Here is an 18,622-nt window from a genome sequence, read left to right on the forward strand (position 1 = left end):
ATCATGCCAGCGCATCGCCTCAGTGTGAAAGCACTCGGGCTTTCACACAGACTGCAGGGGAGCCATTTTTCAGGCACTTTACAGGCGCTATTTTTAGCCCAAAAGCGCCTGAAAAACTCCCCAGTGTGAAAGGTGTCTAACTGTTAGATTTTATGAGATGAAGGAAAAAAGAAAAAAAAAATCGGCCCAACAGATAGGCCCCAAAAAATCGGCATCATATATTGGCCATCAGCCACCGCGATTTCTAAATATCGGCATCGGCCAGAGAATGACCCATATCGGTCGACCTCTAATACTATATGTAGCTGAGGCTATACAGCGTTTATACAATGCTCAAAGCCGCTGCATCTGTCAGTGAAGGTAGTAGTTCATTTTAACCAGTCTGATCCAAAAAAACTGGCTGCTTTCACAGTGATCAATTTGTCTTATTGACCATTAAATCTTATGGAACTCTGCAGGTCTGTTGCATTTTTCAATGTCCTGCTTGTTGCATTTTTGGTGCAGTAAAAAAAAGCACCTCCCTATTGAAATGAATGGAAAACACATTTCTTCACAGGTGCAAAACTCACTGGAAACGTAGCAAAACACAGTAAAAATGCATTAAAATTCATTAGAAATGTGGAAAAAAACACATAGGCGTTTGGCCTTTAAACTCCACTAAAAAGCTGGCGATGTAGTATACCTTACCGCTGATCAGTTTTTTATCAGTTTTCAGTAGGAAAAAAAATCTGAAAATTATTAATTTTTATGGTGCAGTCTCCTCCTCCCTCCTCCTCCCTCCTCCTTCTTTCTTTTCTTTCTTCTTTCTTCTTCCTTTTCTTCTTCTTTCTTTTTCGAAAATGTATATGCATTTCCATCCATGTTAGACGTGTTTTAACAAGCACTGACGTCCGTTGACATACATATTGAAGTCCATTGATATGTACAGTATGTGCAGCATTCTAGTGTGAATAGGACACATTGGAAATCTTTGTTTTACAGATGTCCTTCCGCTGATCTGCATTTTACAGCTGCGCTAAAATGCAGATGGTGTGAATTGCCCATTAATTTGTTAATAACTTGGGTAAAAATCCTCTAAACCTACTAAAAAAAATCTAATGCTACCCTCTACAAGGGTGGCTACTTTGCTCCTCCAAAGATACAGTTGGGGAGTGAGCGTAGCTACCACTGACACAGTTGCAAAGTAAAAAATAAAATAAAAAAGCCTAAAAAAGAAAACAAATGCAGCCACCACATCTAAGTATTGTTAAAATGCAATATATTTAATTTTTTGTTTTTGGGATTAGATATTTTTGAAAAAGACAACACTCTCACACATACAAACACCCTTTCATACCCCTTTTCTATATAATATATACAGTATCTCATAAAAGTGAGTACACCCCTCACATTTTTGTAAGTATTTTATTATATCTTTTCATGTGACAACACTGAAGAAATGACACTTTGCTACAATGTCAAGTAGTGCGTGTACAGCTTGTATAAATAATGTCTAATCTGCTAGCAACAAAAGTGAGTACACCCCTAAGTGAAAATGTCCAAATCGGGCCCAATTAGCCATTTTACCTCCCCAGGTGTCATGTGACTCGTTCATGTTACAAGATCTAAGGTGTGAATGTGTTAAATTGGGTGTTGTTGCTCTCTTTTATACTGGTCACTGGAAGTTCAACATGGCACCTCATGGCAAAGAACTCTCTGAGGATCTGAAAAAAAAAAAAAGTTGCTCTACATAAAGATGACCTAGGCTAGAAGTAGATTGCAGAGACCCTGAAACTGAGCTGCAGGACGGTGACCAAGACCATAGAACAGTTTATCAGGACAGGTTCCACTCAGAACAGGCCTCACCATGGTCGCCTAAAGAAGTTGAGTGTATGTGCTCAGCATAATATCCAGAGGTTGTCTTTGAGAAATAGACGTAAGGGTGCTGCCAGCATTGCTGTAGAGGTTGAAGGGGGGGGGGGGGGGGTCAGCCTGTCGGTGCTCAGACCATACGCTGCACAATGCATCAAATTGGTCTGCATGGCTGTTGTCCCAGAAGGAAGCCTCTTCTAAAGATGATGCACAAGAAAGCCCGCAAACAGTTTATTGAAGATAAGCAGACTAAGGCCATGGATTATTGGAACCATGTCCTGCGATCTGATGAGACCAATATACATTTATTTGGTTCAGATTGTGTCAAGCGTGTGTGGCGGCAGCCAGGTGAGGAGTACAAAGGCAAGTGTCACTTGTCTACAGTCAAGCATGGTGGTGGGAGTGTCGTGGTCTGTGGCTGCATGACTGCTGCCGGCACTGGGGAGCTACAGTTCATTGAGCGAAACATGAATGCCAACATGTACTGTGTCATTTTGAAGCAAAGCATGATCCCCTCCCTTCGGAGACTGGGCCGCAGGGCTGCATTCCATGATAACAACCCCAAACCCACCTCCAAGGTGACCACTTGCCTTGCTAAAAAAGCTGAGGGTAAAGGTGATGGAGTGGCCAAGCATTTCTCCAGACCTAAACCCTATCGAGCATCTATGGAGCATCTTTAAAAGGAAGTTGGAGGAGCACAAGGTCTCTAGTATCCACCAGCTCATGATGCCATCATGGAGGAGTGGAAGAGGACTCCAGTGGCAACCTGTGAAGCTCTGGTGAACTCCATGCTCAAGAGGGTTAAGGAAGTGCTGGAAAATAGTGGTGGCCAAACAAAATATTGACACTTTGGGCCCAATTTGGACATTTTCACTTGGGGGTGTACTCACTTTTGTTGCCAACGGTTTAGACATTAATGGCCGTGTGTTGCGTTATTTTGAGGAGACAGAAAATTGACACTGTTATACAAGCTGTACACTCACCACTTTACATTGTAGCGAAGTGTCATTTCTTCAGTGTTGTCACATGAAAAGATATACAATGTTCATGGTTCGGTCCTTTCCCCCAGGCCAATTTTATATAATGTTATTTTAATTTTTTTGTTAACTTTTATTTTTTAACGTTCCTTTTATATTGTAGGTGGGGCGCATTCTGCGTAGAGCAACAGCTGGCAGTGGAAAAAAGTTGTCCCTGGAGTTGGGTGGCAAGTCGCCCTTCATTGTGTTTGATACTGCAGATCTAGACAGCGCTGTGGAAGGAGTTGTAGATGCCATATGGTTTAATCAGGGTCAGGTAAGCATATATACCGTATTTATACACACACATACACAATGTTTACATACCAGACAGAAAAAAAGGGTGGCCAAAATCTGAAACACAGAAATACCTCCCTCAAGAGTGGAGTAAGAAAAGGGATAAGAAAGCCCATCAGCAGAATTGCCCCTAGTCATTTGTCTTAAGGAAGGGTTAGAGTCATCTGGTTTGATCAACATTGCTTTATTTACAAAGCAATTCAGTGTTCATTAAAACCGGATGACCCATCCTTATACATATGACTAGGGGCAGCTCTGCCAATCGGATCACTGACTGGCTTTTTTAAAACCTTTTCTTACTCATCCACTTCAACACCTGCCTGAGAACCTTGTGTATCACCACCCCATATGGTGACTGCAGCCCAACAGATGTAGGTTATTTTATTTTTACAAATTGATTAGGAAGAGAATTGGACTTTTAAATTTTTGCATGTTTTAACTCTATTTTCTAGACAAACTCCTTCAGTTGGTGACCATGGCGGTACATCCATAAAGGGTGCAGGAGCGCCGCCCTCCCTCTCCTGTCACTCTCTAATCACCATAGATAGATAAATGCATTGCATAGATCTATCTATGGTCGCTGTTGACACCCCCTATTCAGGTGCCCGGCTTATTTTCAGGCTCCAGGCATCTGAATTACACCAGCGGGGATGTTTTTTGGAAGTACCTGATTAGAGCCATAGGCTCTAATAGTCTCCCAAAAATGTGAGAAGGGGGCGCAACGCTGTGCGTTCACTTATCACTCAGCTGTATGTTAGCAAAGGAATTCACTTTGCTAACATTGAACCGCCTCTAAGGCTGCTGGGTCTGTGTTACCTGTCACCTGATTGGCTCAAATGACAGGCGCTGTGATTGGACACCTGTCAGGCATCCAATCATAGCAGAGGATGAGAGGAGGAGCGGGCGGGACAAGACATCATGGTCAGGGAAGAAATGGAGGACAACGCTTGCCGCCGTCACCCACTGCCCAAGCGGGTGCGCTTGGGGCACAGTGGCAGCATTTAATGGGCTCAGTGGCTGTGTTTGATGGGCACAGTGAGGCTGCAATTAATGGGGGTTTTTTTTCCGAATTTTTCAGTTTGTTTGAGCCCCCCCCCCCCCCCCCCAATGATTTTGAGCGCCAGCAGTTGGTGATCTGTAAGTGAAAACGTGCAGTCAGTATCTGCCTGAGATCAAATCGATTACATGATCAGCTTCACAGGGAGTGTGTTTTGTTTGACCAAGTTCTGCTGACCAAGAAGCGGTAATATCGGGCAAATGTAGCTTGTTTTTAGGTGCATTACGCTTGCAATTTATTCAATGCAGGCCATACATGAGTTGGGTTGAATCGCAAATGATTTGTAAAGATTTCCTGCGTTTTGTAATCTGATGGTGTCACAATTTCTTTCGAAATTCAACCAACCAAGCCTTCAATTTCACCTCATGTTACAGAAAAGAAAATTCATGGCTGGGGATCTTATTTTCTTTCCAGGTCACAGCTCATGAGCATTTCTTTTTTGATTTATTTCTCGCATGATTCTCCCATCATTACTATACAAAATTCAGCAATACTAAAAATACGCCTGATCCCAGCGCTCTATGGAATATTTTTTTTAAAAAGTTACAATTAGGAAATTACTCCTACAGCAGCTGTTATAAATCCATAAAACAAATAATATACAATGTGGCTAATTGAAAAATCATAAAAAGTGTGTCGGCACAGCAAAACGACAATCTCGCCAACGACCAGCGACTGGTGAGATTGTCGTTTTTTGCTGTGCTGACACGCTTTTTATGCTGATTTTATCTTATGGTCAATGAAAGTGTAATAAAGGGTATAACACTATATCGGATTCCATGTATATGCCTTCTCCTAATGAGGAGATTCCAGCCGGTGTGTGGAGGAGTAAGAGACCAGGAGGAGCAGAGAAATGTAATTGTCTACAGTACAAAGCCTGTTTGCAGTGCCGTTCTGGTAAACAGCCAGCCATGGGGGATTGCACAAGGTGGATACGGTGATGGTGTAGGATTGTTAACCCTTGCTGGTGAAATTGATCTCTGCGGTGGACTGTACTTCTCTGCTGACACCTCTACCTCTCTCTAATCACGGACTATTGTTTGCATGTGATCAGTGCAATGTTTTAATGGGATTAGTGGTGTTTTGATGTATCAACCACTGGTTACATATTTAGATCCGCTGTAAAATTAATTTTAACCTTGTGACCCACAGTTAAGGTCTGAGAAGTGTTTAGATAAACATATTTAGCGCTGTAAGTGCCGGTTCACACAGGGGCGACTCAGATCCGACTTCAAGTCGCCCCAAGTCACCTCAGGTCGCACAACATGTAGAAATCAATGTAAGTGAATGAGAGCCGTCTTAATGCACACTACTGAAGTCGCTCCGACTTCAGAAAAGGTTCCTGTACTACTTCAATCCGACTTGTAGGCGACTGGTACCCATTGATTTCAATGGAGGTCGCCTCCAAGTCGGATCTCTGTCTATACAGAGGCGACTCTCAGAGAATTATCAGCTCTCAAAAGGAGTTTCCCCCCCTGAGAGCTCATTCTCTGATTGGCCACGGCAAGTCGCCTGGCCTGGGGCGACTTAAAGTAGTGTTGTAAGCCGGGTCCAAGTCACGCCAAGTCACCTCAAGTCACATCACCTCAAGTCACTTCAAGTCACGTCGTGTTGCCCCTGTGTGAACCGAGCCTTAGTGTTTGATTTTTCAATTACCATATATACTCGAGTATAGGTCGATCCGAATATAAGCCGAGGCCCTAATTTACCACAAAAAAACTGGGAAAACGTATTGACTCGTGTATAAGCCGAGGGTGAGACATGCAGCAGCTACTGTTACAGCTTAAAAGAGTGGAAAAGAGGGTCAATAATGCCCATCTGCAGCTGCATACCTCCCTGCGTACCTCCCTGCGTACCTCCCTGCGTCCATCCCTGCGTCCATCCCTGTGTCCATCCCTGTGTCCATCCCTGTGTCCATCCCTGTGTCCATCCCTGTGTCCATCCCTGTGTCCATCCCTGTGTCCATCCCTGTGTCCATCCCTGTGTCCCTCCCTGTGTACCTCCCTGTGTCCATCCCTTTGTACCTCCTTGTGTACCTCCCTGTGTCCATCCCTGTGTCCATCCCTGTGTCCATTGCAGCCTACCTGTGTCCTGTGCATGCCTCCGTGTGCCAATCTGCAGCCTCTTTGTCCTTCTGCAGCCTCTGTGGGCCATTTTGCACCGATCTGCATGTATAAAAAACATACGGCGGCCATGCCAGGTTTCAAAAGCCGCACCTCTCCTCCTCGTCTGTGACAGACGGCGGCCATTCCACTGTTCAAAAGCCGCGCCTCTCTGTCTGTGATAGGCGAAACACTCAATTTCCCAGCAGTCAGTGTTCCGCCTATCACGGACATCCTCTCATCCTCGTCCGTAGTATGAGGATGAGCGGATGTCCGTGATAGGCGGAACACTGACTGCTGGGAAATTGAGTGTTCCGCCTATCACAGACAGGGAGGCACGGCTTTTGAATAGTGGAATGGCCGCCGTCTGTCTGCACGACACGCAGATCAGGTAGGCAGACGGCGGTGACTCGAGTATAAGCCGAGGGGGGCACTTTCAGCCTAAAAAAAGGGGCTGAAAATCTCGGCTTATACTCGAGTATATACGGTAGCCACATTGTATATTATTCTCCCATCATTGATTAGAAATTTGTTTTTAATAAAATTTCCAACATGCTGATCACTCAAATATGATGGTCGCTCGAAAATTGCCCGTTGCTACGACCCCACTAATGGTCAAACATCAAACGAGTATTCAAAGGTGCGATTTTCAAATGAAAAATCATTCAGCATTCGACATATGTATGGCCAGCCTCAGTTTGTGACACTTCTGGGATTGTTTGTGATTACCAACTAGTTTAGTTGCTTAAGCATAGGTTCACACTGAATGTGGGTTTGAAATTGTGCGAAATCTTCTGAACTTGCACAATTTCAAACCAGCATTTCAGTCCGACTTCGGGGGAGGGAGTCACCAAAAGTAGTGCAGGAACTACTTTTGGGAATTGGATGGTGCCGTTGCCAGCAATAGGCTCTGATTTGGCATGCAATTTGACATGCCCAATTGCATGTCAAATTGGCCCAATGTGAACATGGGCTGAGAGAGAATTGATTCTCTCCCAATGCAAGCCAATAGGAATGATCTCCAAAGCATCTCTAATTGATGTCAAATACAACCTGAAAGCAAGCTGCATTTGCTCATAAACACAAACACAACACCTGTTGACACAGGCCCTTACTGTGCTACATTTGCAATTGTATGTAGTAACCAAATATGACTGCTGATGAGGCCGGCCATATTTGGATCGAATTCTGAAATAATTTTCTTTCGAAAATCTTATCTAAGAATTTTCTTTTAAATTTAGCACCATTAGTGGGCCACAGCAATGTCCAATTTCCGTGCAGCCATTGAATTTGAGTGATTGGGCATGTTGTAAATTTTGGAAGAATTGTGTGAAAAATATAAAAATCCCAGAAAGAAAAGATTCCTGGCCACAAAAATGTATTTTCTGTAGCAACATGAAGTGAAATTGAAGGCTTGGTTGGTCGAATCTCGAACAATGGGGGTGGCACCATTGGATCACAAAACGCACGTAAATTTCTGACAAAGAAAAATTGTTTGCCATTCAACAAATGTATGGCCTGCATAAGGAGAAGGCATCAAAACCAGATTTTTAAACCATTAAAGCTGAAGTTCAATGTGCCTATAGTTTGCCTTACCTTGTTCTTTCCATTACCTATCCTATTATCAACTGGCACATATAATGTTAAAAAAAGTAAAAAAATTCTGTTTTCATTTCATACTTTGTTTTAGACCCAGTGATGTCATCACTAGGGCTCTGTACTTCTCTTTGCAATGTTCACAGATCATGGCTAATGGAATGTTTGTACCTAGCATCCTAAAAACACCAAACCAATCTAGTAAACAGCCGCATTTGATGCTAAGTCTACATAATTGAAAAAACTGAAACCAATAAAATTGAAATGGTGGGCCAGATTGTCTGGGAAAGAATGTTTTAGATGATGCTTGACGTCCTCAAGATAGGAAATAAAGTGGGCTCTGTCTGACTTGCGGCAGCTACAAATGCACACTGTGAGGAGCTCACAATTTGCAATGAAATTAGGCATTTTCAGTACAGGAGCGGAGCCCGTACAACTGCAAGACTGATAGTAAGGCTAGATGTCCGCTTTTACAGACATTATTACGGCTCATTCACGTGTGGCAGCCCTTGCCACCCTTCTGCAAAGCAATTTGCAGTGGGGATTGGTTTTGACAGGTGATGAGGAGACAATATGTTGCCTCCTCACCACCTGATTTAATCCAGTAAATGCGGCACCTTTGCCCTGCTATCGTGGTTGCAGGACAGTTGTGGCACAGCTCCATAGAATTGCATGGGCTGCCTTTGCCAGCAGTAAAGCCCATTAAGTGCAACATGGTGTTTTATATTTGCAATGCCATGTATTATCCAGAGTGGGGAGGGAATGTGAAACTGTCGTTCTACCACCCCCACTCTCCCGGCCATATGTGTGAATAACCCCTTCAATTTATCTACATGGAACTGATCACGCTCATATGTATTCCATTCTATAAATACAGTTTTTTGAAAGGGTATATAGACTACCTTTTTAAGCTTTGCTTTGAGCCCTGTGGGTTATGTATGTAGTTGCAGTATTTTCTGCTAGCAGTAAAATTGTCACAATTCAATTGTCTTTGTCACAATAACTTGTCTGTTTGCAGGTTTGCAGTGCAGGATCTCGACTTCTCGTGCAAGAAACAGTCGCTGAAGATCTGATCCGAAGACTCAAGCAGAGGATGACCCATCTGAGAGTTGGTGACAGCCTGGATAAAACCATTGACATGGGAGCCTTGGTGGATGAGAGTCAGATGAAGACAATCGCTGAGTTTGTGGAAGAAGCTCGATCAGAGGGGGCAGAGGTCAGATTTTTTTTTTTTGTTATTGTTATTTTGAAACTAAAATAAGGTTACATACAGGGTTTCCATGAGACCAGAGCGTATTTTTTGGAAAAAAGGACTCAAAATTCACCTATATAATTGGTCATCTGAACCCTGGTTTTGTATTGGAAATCCTAAATAAGTGAAGCTAGTAAGATCAGGTCACTGATTTATTCAAACTGCAGTTTGTTGCAAAAGTGTTTTCTCTCTAGTTTTCTGAAATTCTTTACAAGCTAAATCAAGTTTGTCTTCCCTTCATGTTGGTGTTTTTATACAGCACCAGCATGATCTACAACACAATGTAAACTTCCTAACCCATGTATTTGTCCATTGGCTCCTTTAAAAACCCCATGTCTTCAAAAGAAAATGCAAGATTATACATTTCACTCCCCTGTACACGGGACGTACACCAGAATTGACTACACAATGGTAGATCGTAGTGCATTTGAGTAGGTTACCGAAACAAATATAGAAATATCAACGCTATCCGATTACTCCCCAGTGACCATGAAAATGAGCATAAAGGGAACACAAAGATCATCTTATAACTGGCGGTTAAACGAATCATTAATACAAGATAACAAAGTCGCCAAATTGTTCAAAAGCAGATGGAATGGTTTCCCTTATATTGCCCTATTACTAGGAGATACTAGGAATTAGTTGTATTACAACACTCAGAACTCTTAGTTCCGCCCTGGGGGTGGTTCCTTGGGAAAATACCCTCCACCCTGCCATGCAGCCATCTGTTTTATTTTGCCTAGTGAAGGAGAAGGACCTAGGAACCCTGCGGACCCATCGGTCCGTGCTTTTTTATGCATAAGCGTAACTTTTTGCACAAGATGAATGATCCTGTGATCTACTATCAACAGCCGGCTGAGTGACAGGCTGGTTCACTTATCCTTGTAGTCTCCCCAGTCCGGCCATCGAGCATGTGCAGGCCGCAGCTACGTGCTCGGCAGGCCACGACGAAATCTCAACTCCAGAGGTGGTCGGTGAGCTTTTATGCTCCGGGGCATACATATGACCGGGCTACTGATGTCTGCGTCACAGTATGCCTGGCCAGCAGCCACCCTTTACTGATCAGTGAGTGGGTCTGTGATGTAATGTCTCCCAGCTCTTCAGGACTTTTAAGTACAGCTCTCCCTGCCTCGGCAGGGCTGAGCAGCTGGGCATTCCCTGGGAGGTAGTTTCGGGGGTCCCTCACCTCCCTCTCTTCCCCCCCCCCCCCCTCTCTGAGGAGATGCTGCATATGGCTTCTGAGCGGTGTATGTGTGCCTATACAGGGGCTCTCCGGGGGGCTCTCGCCTGGGTTGGGGGGGGGGCTGCGCTGTCTGGCGGTGTCCTGGGTCCTGTTCTTCATGCCCCTGGAAGGTGTCTGTGGTTTTGCTGATGTTCGGTACAGCTCTGTGTTCACTGTCATTGTTTTCTCCCTGTACCTCATGGAGCTGCTTGGCGGCCATTTTCCTAGTGATCTCCTATTCAGGACACTGGCGGACATTTTCTGGAAACCTGAACACGTTTTTTCAGTGTTCTCTAGCAGCAGCATTGGCTCTCACAGCCATTTTCCATGTGTTTTATGTCTTTGTACTGGATGCTGGGCGGCCATTTTAATGAAGCCTGAGCACATTTCAGAGTAGTTTGGCGCTATTTGCAGCCACTGCCACTGACACCGCTTTTGTTTCCTCTGCACCTGGGAGCCCACAGGGACTACAAGTACTACTTGTTGGATACCGCAGAACTCTTCAGGGTGGTGAGTCCAGTGGGAAAGAGCCCCTTAGCTAGCGGCAGCTAGGAGGGTGGGATGGTTACTGTCCTAAGTCCCCTTCGGGTGGCAGACAGGGTAGGGTCAGCATGGCTTCAGAAACTTATGTTTCTTCCCCCGAAATCCAGGCAATTGCAAACGGGTCACCTGCAGACTGCTCAGTGCCCATGGACACCCTGACAGTGGTCCTCAATTCGTTCATTGCCAAGATGGAGGCGGTGCGTGGGAAGAAAGGTGCACTAAAGCGGCCCCTGCCCCCCCCCCCCCCCGTCTGGGGAGAGACTCGGGTCCTGCTTAGGCTGTTGACCCCTACTCTGTCTTGTCAGACAACAATGACCAGGACCGTTCGGACAGTGAGGATCCGTGCGCGATAACGTGCTTGTTGGAGCACTTATCACAGCTGTGCGTGATACCCTGAAGATTCAGGAGCCAGCAGATCCCTCTGCTGATGTACCGGTTCCTTTTGGGTCCCGCAAGCCAGCACGTTCACCTAAGGTGTTCCTGTATCTGACTTATTTTGACAAGTTCATTTATAAGGAATAGGGTCGCCCGCAATGGACCTTTTTGGTCCCCAAATACATGCAGTGCGTTACCCTTTTGAGGTAGTGTACCCCCCAGTATCCAGGTTAAACAAAGTAACCACAATCCCGGTTGAGGGGACTCCTGCATTCAAGGATCCCACGGACAGGAAGGCCGAGGCAGTGGCTCGTTCCTTGTTTACGGTTGTGGGGTCAGCCGTACGACCAGTACTGGCACCCGCACTTGTGTCGCAGACACTGACTGAGTGGGCAAAACTTTTGCACTGCAAACTGGGAGAGCAACAGGCTTCTTCTGTCTGCGTGGAACTAGCAGACCAACTAGTGCAATGCCTTAAGTACATCTGTGACATGGCCCTGGATACTCTCCCTCTGTTATCCAGGGCTTCAGTGTTGGCTGTGGTGCTGAGGTGCCTGATTTGGCTAAAATGCTGGTCTGCTGACCAGGCATCCAAAAAAGCCCTGACAGATCTTCCCTTCCTAGGCGACCGGCTCTTTGGAGCCTCTTTGGATGACATTATTAAAAATGGCACCGTGGTAAGAGTACCCTACTCCCACAGGCCAGGAAGGCAAGGGCCCTCTTTTTCCTCTCACAAACTGCTTTTTCGTCCGCCCGGAGCTTCGACAAAACATCCCCAGCCCGACAGGACGACCACGGACGGTCAAAAACGTCCCTGGAACCGCAAGCCTACCAAGCCTGCGAATAAAAGTGCTACCGCACGAAGGTTTGCCCCCACCCATGTCTCAGGTGGGGGGTCGCCTTCAGGAGTTTGCAGCCTGGTGGTCCTCTCGGTTATCCGACCAATGGGTTTGCGATCTGATTTCCACAGGCTACAAGATAGTTTCTCTCTTGGCCGCCAAACAGATTCTTCCCCTCCAGCATACCCATATCCCCGGCTCGCCGGGAGGCCCTCTTGGGGGGCAGTAAGGGACCTGCTGAATCGCAGGGTGCCTGTACCGGTTCTGGACTCCGAACGCTTCCAGGGATTCTACTCAAATCTGTAGTTCCCAAGAAGGAAGGGGTACATCCAATCTTGGACCTAAAAGCCCTCAATCACTTTGTAAAAGTGCAGAGGTTCAGAATGGAATCAGTTCGCTCAGGAGTCGCTGCACTCCATCAAGGGGACTCCTTGGCATCCTTAGACATCCAGGATGCGTACCTGCACATACCCATATGCCTTTGGCATCAAAAGTTTCTGCGGAGGGTATCTTCCACCTCAGAATTAGAGGAGGATGTGGCGATCACCATGCAGACCCTGGGTGGCTGTTGAACCTAAAGAAGTCAGTGATTGTACCGACCCAGCGTCTGGAGTACTTTAGCGTGCTGCTGGACTCCACGGAAGCAAGAGTTTTGCTCCCTTCAGACAAACTGCAGACTCAGATCAGCGGTAAAACTACTTATGAGCCATAAGTGGACGTCTCTTCACTTTTGCATGCAAGTCCTGGGTCTCATGGTAGCCTCCTTAGAGGCAGTACCTTATGCCCAGTTCCACACCAGAGTCCTGCAGAAGGAGACTTTGACAAAATGGGACAAATCTCAGTTGTCCATGGATCGTCCGATCCAGGTGAGCCAGTCAGTCAGACTCACTGATCTAGTGGTTGAGGTCCCCAGAGATTCAGTCCAGGAAATCGGTCTTGCCTCTGAAGTGAAGAGTGATCACAACGGACGCCAGCCTATCCGGCTAGGATGGAGTGATGGAGGTTCAGTCAGCTCAGGGCCTCTGGTCAACGGAAGAATCCAAGTTGCTGATTAATCTGCTCAAGTTGAGAGCAATCAGGCTAAGCCTCTCCACTTGGTCGATGAGAATTCAGGGGCGTCCGATCAGGATCCAGTCGGACAATGCCACGGCTGTGGCATACGCCAATCACCAAGGGGGAACAAGAAGCTCAGCCGCTGCACGGGAGGTCACTCGCATACTTCGGTGGACACGTACCGGCCCTGTCGGCCATTTTACATCCTGGGAGTGGAGAACTGGCAGGCGGACTATCTGAGTCGACAGATGCTGGACTCAGGAGAATGGGTATTGCATCCGGAGATATTCAGGCTATTGTACCTGAAGTGGGGCACACCCAGACATGGATCTTCTGGCCTCCCGTCTCAATCAGAAAGGTGCCAAGATTCGTGTCCAGGACAAGAGATCGTGGGCAGACGCGTCAGACACGCTGGGGGCTCCGTGGGATCAGTACCAGCTGATCTACACCTTTCCTCCACTGAAACTATTACCACGTCTGCTCCGCAGAGAGGAAGCCAAAGGGATCCCAGTAATACTGATTCCTCCAGATTGGCCTCAGCATCCTTGGTACGCAGACCCAGTGTACCTGGTGGCAGACGCTGCCTGGCAACTGCCGTTGCGAAAGGACCTTCTGTCTCAAGGTCCGATTCTCAATCCTGCTTTACCATCGCTGGCTGTAACGGCATGGCTATTGAGAGCCAGGTGTTGAGGAACTGGGGTCTGTCGGACTCGGTGATCCCAACTATGTTGAGAGCACAAATCTTCCCGGAAGATATACCATCGTACCTGGAAGGCCTACATCTCCATGTGTGAGGAGAAAAGATGACATCCGTGCTCTTTTTCTATATCCAGGATCCTGCTGTTTCTTCAGCAAGGAGTAGACCAGAAATTGTTAAGCACCTTTAAGGGGCAAATTTCAGCCTTGACTGTCTTTTTTTCAGCGACCCCTGGCATCTCACTCATTAGTGAGTACCTTCATTCAGGGAGTGCGACATGTAGCCCCTCCGGTGCATCCACCTTTACCCCCATGGGATTTGAACCTGGTGTTATCGGTACTTCAAAAACCGCCGTTTGAAAATATCAGGGAGATTCCCCTGCTGATTCTTTCCCAGAAAGTTGTCTTTTTCTAGTGGCCTTCACGTTGGCCAGGAGAGTTTCGGAACTGGTGGCCTTGTCTTGCAAGTCGCCCTATCTGGTTATCCATAAGGATAAGGTGGTGTTGCGTCCGCAACCGTCTTTTCTACTGAAAGTGGTCTCGTTGGCCACCATTTCCAGGTGGATCAGACAGATTGTAGTGCAAGCCTACAACTTGAAGGGGCAGGTGCCCCTCCTTCCGGTCACGGCCCACTCCACAAGGGCATTCGTAACGTCTTGAGCCTTCCGACACCAAGCGTCTGTCGCTCAGGTGTGTAAGGTGGCAACCTGGTCGCCTGTCCACCCATTTACCAAGTTCTGCAAGGTAGACGTCGGTACATCGACTGATGCCTGTTTTGGCCGCAAAGTTTTGCAGGCGGCCGTATAGTTGCAATTGAATATGCAATATACGTTTCCCTTTTTTCCTGTTTTTATTTTATTTTTTATTTTTTTTATAAAAACACAGTACCATTGAGTTAATGCGCGGTTGCATTACATTCCGCAGTTTTTGGTGCGGTCATGGGTAGTCCCTCCTGTTGAGGGTACCCTGGTTTTTGTGTTTTTGTTTTTGTTTTTTCAACGCACTGTTTTTTGTGGGTAAAGTTTCACTAGTTCCCACTTGCCATGGTGGATGAAGTTTCTATGCTGTTTTCCCACCCCTCATTTGGCACTGCTTGAGGACGTCCCAATGGCTAAGAGAGGAGCTGTGTCGGTCATTGAATATAAGAGAAAATCAGATTTTTTTGTAAAAAAAAAAAAAAAATTTTAATTCCTTTTCTCTGTAATTCACCGACCGACACAGCACCCGCCCCTCCTTTTTATCTTTACGTTATACTGCTTGTTGATTTACTGATGGCTGCATGGCAGGGTGGAGGGTTGTTGCCCAAGGGACTGCCCCCTGGGCGGAACTAAGAGCTCTGAGTGTTGCATTACAACTAATGCCTAGTATCTCCTAGTAATAGGGCAAACAACCCAATGGCTAAGAGGAGCTGTGTCGGTCGGTGAATTACAGAGAAAAGGATTTTACTGTGAGTACAAAAAATCCTATTTACAGACAAATGACATAAAGGAAATATCAGATGCCACTCTGTGGGAGGCATACAAGGCCTACATTATACTTATCTCCTTGGGGACTAGGGGGGAAAAAAAAAGAAGAGAAACCTACAAATGAAATCACTAATAGATGAAATACATAGATTAGAGCAAGTTCATAAAAAACACAAGGGACAACATCAGGAGGTATTTCATCAAATGGTAATTAAGCGGGATGAATTAAAAGACCTAATGACACAAGATACGAGCATGACATTTTAATAAAATTTTAAGACCAATATGTGTGGGCAAATAAATCAAGTAAACGCCTCGCTAAGATGTTAAAGAAGAAATCAACAAATTATATAGAAAAAAATCAAAATAAACATGGGGGAGTGATGTATAAAACCAAGGAGATCGCGGAGGTATTTAAGAACTATTAAGGGGCATTGTTTGCAGTAAATAAAGGATAAAGAACAGGATAAAGAAATAGAGCAAGTAAAATAAAAACAATTCTTAGAAAAAGCGGGACTCCTCCAATTATCCGAGAGCGACAGGGATTTGTTAGACAAACCCATAACGGAGGAGGAAATTAATAAGGCCCTGCGAGGATCCGCCCCTGGGAAAAGTCCCAGACCCAACATGTTCTCCACCTTTTATCTAAAAAGATATAAGGAGATCTTGGTCCCAAGGCTTTGCCACTTTATGAATGGACTGGGCGTGGAATACGATCTGAACAGAGAGGCCCAGGCGGCATCAATAACGGTTATACTGAAGGAGGGGAAGGATGGAGCGTGTTGTTCAAACTACAGATCAATATCCTTGCTGAATGTGGATATAAAACTATACGCCAAAGTTTTAGCAACTAGGTTGAAAGTCCTGATGAAAGATTTAGTTCACCCCGACCAGGTCGGGTTTATCTCGGGGAGGGACAATTGAGTGAGAACATTGCTCCATCTCTAGAAAATCGAAAAGGACGAGTCCTCAGGTCTATTCCTGTTGATAGATGCCGAAAAAGCGTTTGACAGGGTAGACTGGGGACTCATGATAACACTGGATTTTATGGGATTCAGTCCAAGAATGATCTATTGGATCAAAGCCCTCTATAAACAGACTGCTGTTATAAAAATTAATGGGGAGTTCTCCCCCCCCCCCCCCCCCTTCGAAATGAGAAACGATACGAGACAGGAGTGTCCCCTTTCCCTGTTACTTTTTGTACTATCCCTTGAGCCCCTACTTGCGACGATTCGCTTAAACCCCGATATAGGTGTTATTAGAGTTGGAGATGGATAGGATAACCATGCCAAATTTACTTAAAACATTAAACAATATGGAGAACTATCAAACTTTAAAATAAATGTTAATAAATCAGAAATTTTAAATATAAAGAAACCGGACAAGCAGAGTATTCAATTTCCAGTTCCCCTGGAGAAAGGAGGGATTAAAATATCTAGGCATAAAGTTGGCAACATCTCTGAAGAAAATATATAAAGAAAATGATATCTTTTATTAGACGAAATTAAATAAAAAAGATCTCATTGAGACCTCTCTCTTGGAATACGGTTAAGATGGTTTTATTACCAAAGATCACATATAAGTCCCAAATGTTGCCTATCTCCTTACCACATTATTACTTTAAAGCCCTAAAATTTATTATAATGAGTTTCATTTGGCAAAATAAAAAACCTAGAGATTAATTTGCCGTTCTGAGACAAGGGAAAAAACCAAGGTGTTTTAGCGGTCCCAGATGTTAAATATTATTACACGGTGGTGATATCACGAGTAGTTGAGTGGGCAAGGGAGAAAAGCGAAAAACGATGGGTCAAAATACTGTTGAATAGGATAGTATGGAATCCTCCATAATATAGGGAATTAGGTGATTAAGGTGACTGTAAACCCGATTGAGCTGGGCACATACAGTATCTCAAAAAATGAGTACACCCCTCACATTTTTGTAAATATTTTATTATACCTTTTCAAATAACTCAACACACAGCCATTAATGTCTAAACCACTGGTACACCCTAAGTGAAAATGTCCAAATTGGTCCCAAAGTGTCAATATTTTGTGTGTCCACCATTATTTTCCAGCACTGCCATAACCCTCTTGGGCATGGGGTTTACCAGAGCTTCACAGGTTGCCACTGGAGTCCTCTTCCACTCCTCCATGACGACATCACGGACCTGGCCGATGTTAGACACCTTGCGCTCCTCCACCTTCCGTTTTGAGGATGCTCCACAGATGTTTAGTAGGGTTTAGGTCTGGAGACATGCTTGGCCAGTCCATCACCTTTACCCTCAGCTTCTTCTAAGGCAGTGGCTATCTTGTTGCTGTGTTTGGGGTCGTTATGTTGGAATACTGCCCTGCGGCCCAGGCTCCAAAGGGAGAGGATCAGGCTCTGCTTCAGTATGCCACAGTACATGTTGGCATTCATGGTTCCCTCAATGAACTGTAGCAACCCAGTGCCAACAGCACTCATGCAGCCCCAGACCATGACATTCCCACCACCATGCTTGACTGCAGGCAAGACACACTTGTCTTTTGTACTCCTCATCTGGTTGTCGCCACACATGCTTGAAACCATCTGAACCAAATAAGTTTATCTTGGTCTCATCAGACCACAGGACATGGTTCCAGCAAACCATGTCCTTACTCAGCTTGTCTTCAGCAAACTGTTTGCAGGCTTTCTTGTGCATCATCTTTAGAAGAGGCTTCCTTCTCTGGCAATCTTCTTATAGCCTAAGCCATCTTTATGTAGAGCAACAATTCTTTTTTTCAGATCCACAGAGAGTTCTTTGCCATGAGTTGCCATGTTCAACTTCCAGTGACCAGTATGAGAGAGTGAGAGTGATAACACAAAATTTAACACACCTGCTCCTCATTCACACCTGATACCTTGTAACACTGAGGCACGTTACACATGGGAGGGAAAATGGCTAATTGGGCCCAATTTGGACATTTTCATTTAGGGGTGTACTCACTTTTGTTGCCAGTGGTTTAGACATTAATGGCTGTGTGCCAAGTTATTTTGAGGGGACAGCACATTTACACTGTTATGCAAGCTGTACATTCACTACTTTACATTGTAGCAAAGTGTAATTTCTTCAGTGTTGTCACATGAAAAGATATAATAAAACTTTTTCAAAAATCAGAGGGGGGTACTCACTTTTGTGAGATACTGTATATCTGCAGTGTTTTGTTATCTCTCTTCAAAGCACTATGTCCTGTAGCTGTCTCCTGCTCCATTCTTCGGTTATCAGCCTGATAACTTC

At 45.2% G+C, this 18,622-nt stretch overlaps 1 protein-coding gene across 1 annotated transcript in view; it reads left to right on the forward strand.

The window, feature by feature from the left end:
- Positions 1–18,622, forward strand: part of ALDH16A1 (aldehyde dehydrogenase 16 family member A1) — a 350,717-nt gene that overhangs the window by 85,113 nt on the left and 246,982 nt on the right. The window contains exons 7-8 of the mRNA XM_077457008.1: positions 2,992–3,144; positions 8,938–9,135. Of these exons, the coding sequence (XP_077313134.1) occupies positions 2,992–3,144; positions 8,938–9,135 (351 nt within the window). The remainder of the gene's footprint in view (positions 1–2,991; positions 3,145–8,937; positions 9,136–18,622) is intronic.

This window comes from Lithobates pipiens, unplaced genomic scaffold, assembly GCF_037356315.1.
Source record: "Lithobates pipiens isolate NorthernLeopardFrog02 unplaced genomic scaffold, aLitPip1_a1.2 Scaffold_27, whole genome shotgun sequence".
Lineage (NCBI taxonomy): Eukaryota > Metazoa > Chordata > Amphibia > Anura > Ranidae > Lithobates > Lithobates pipiens.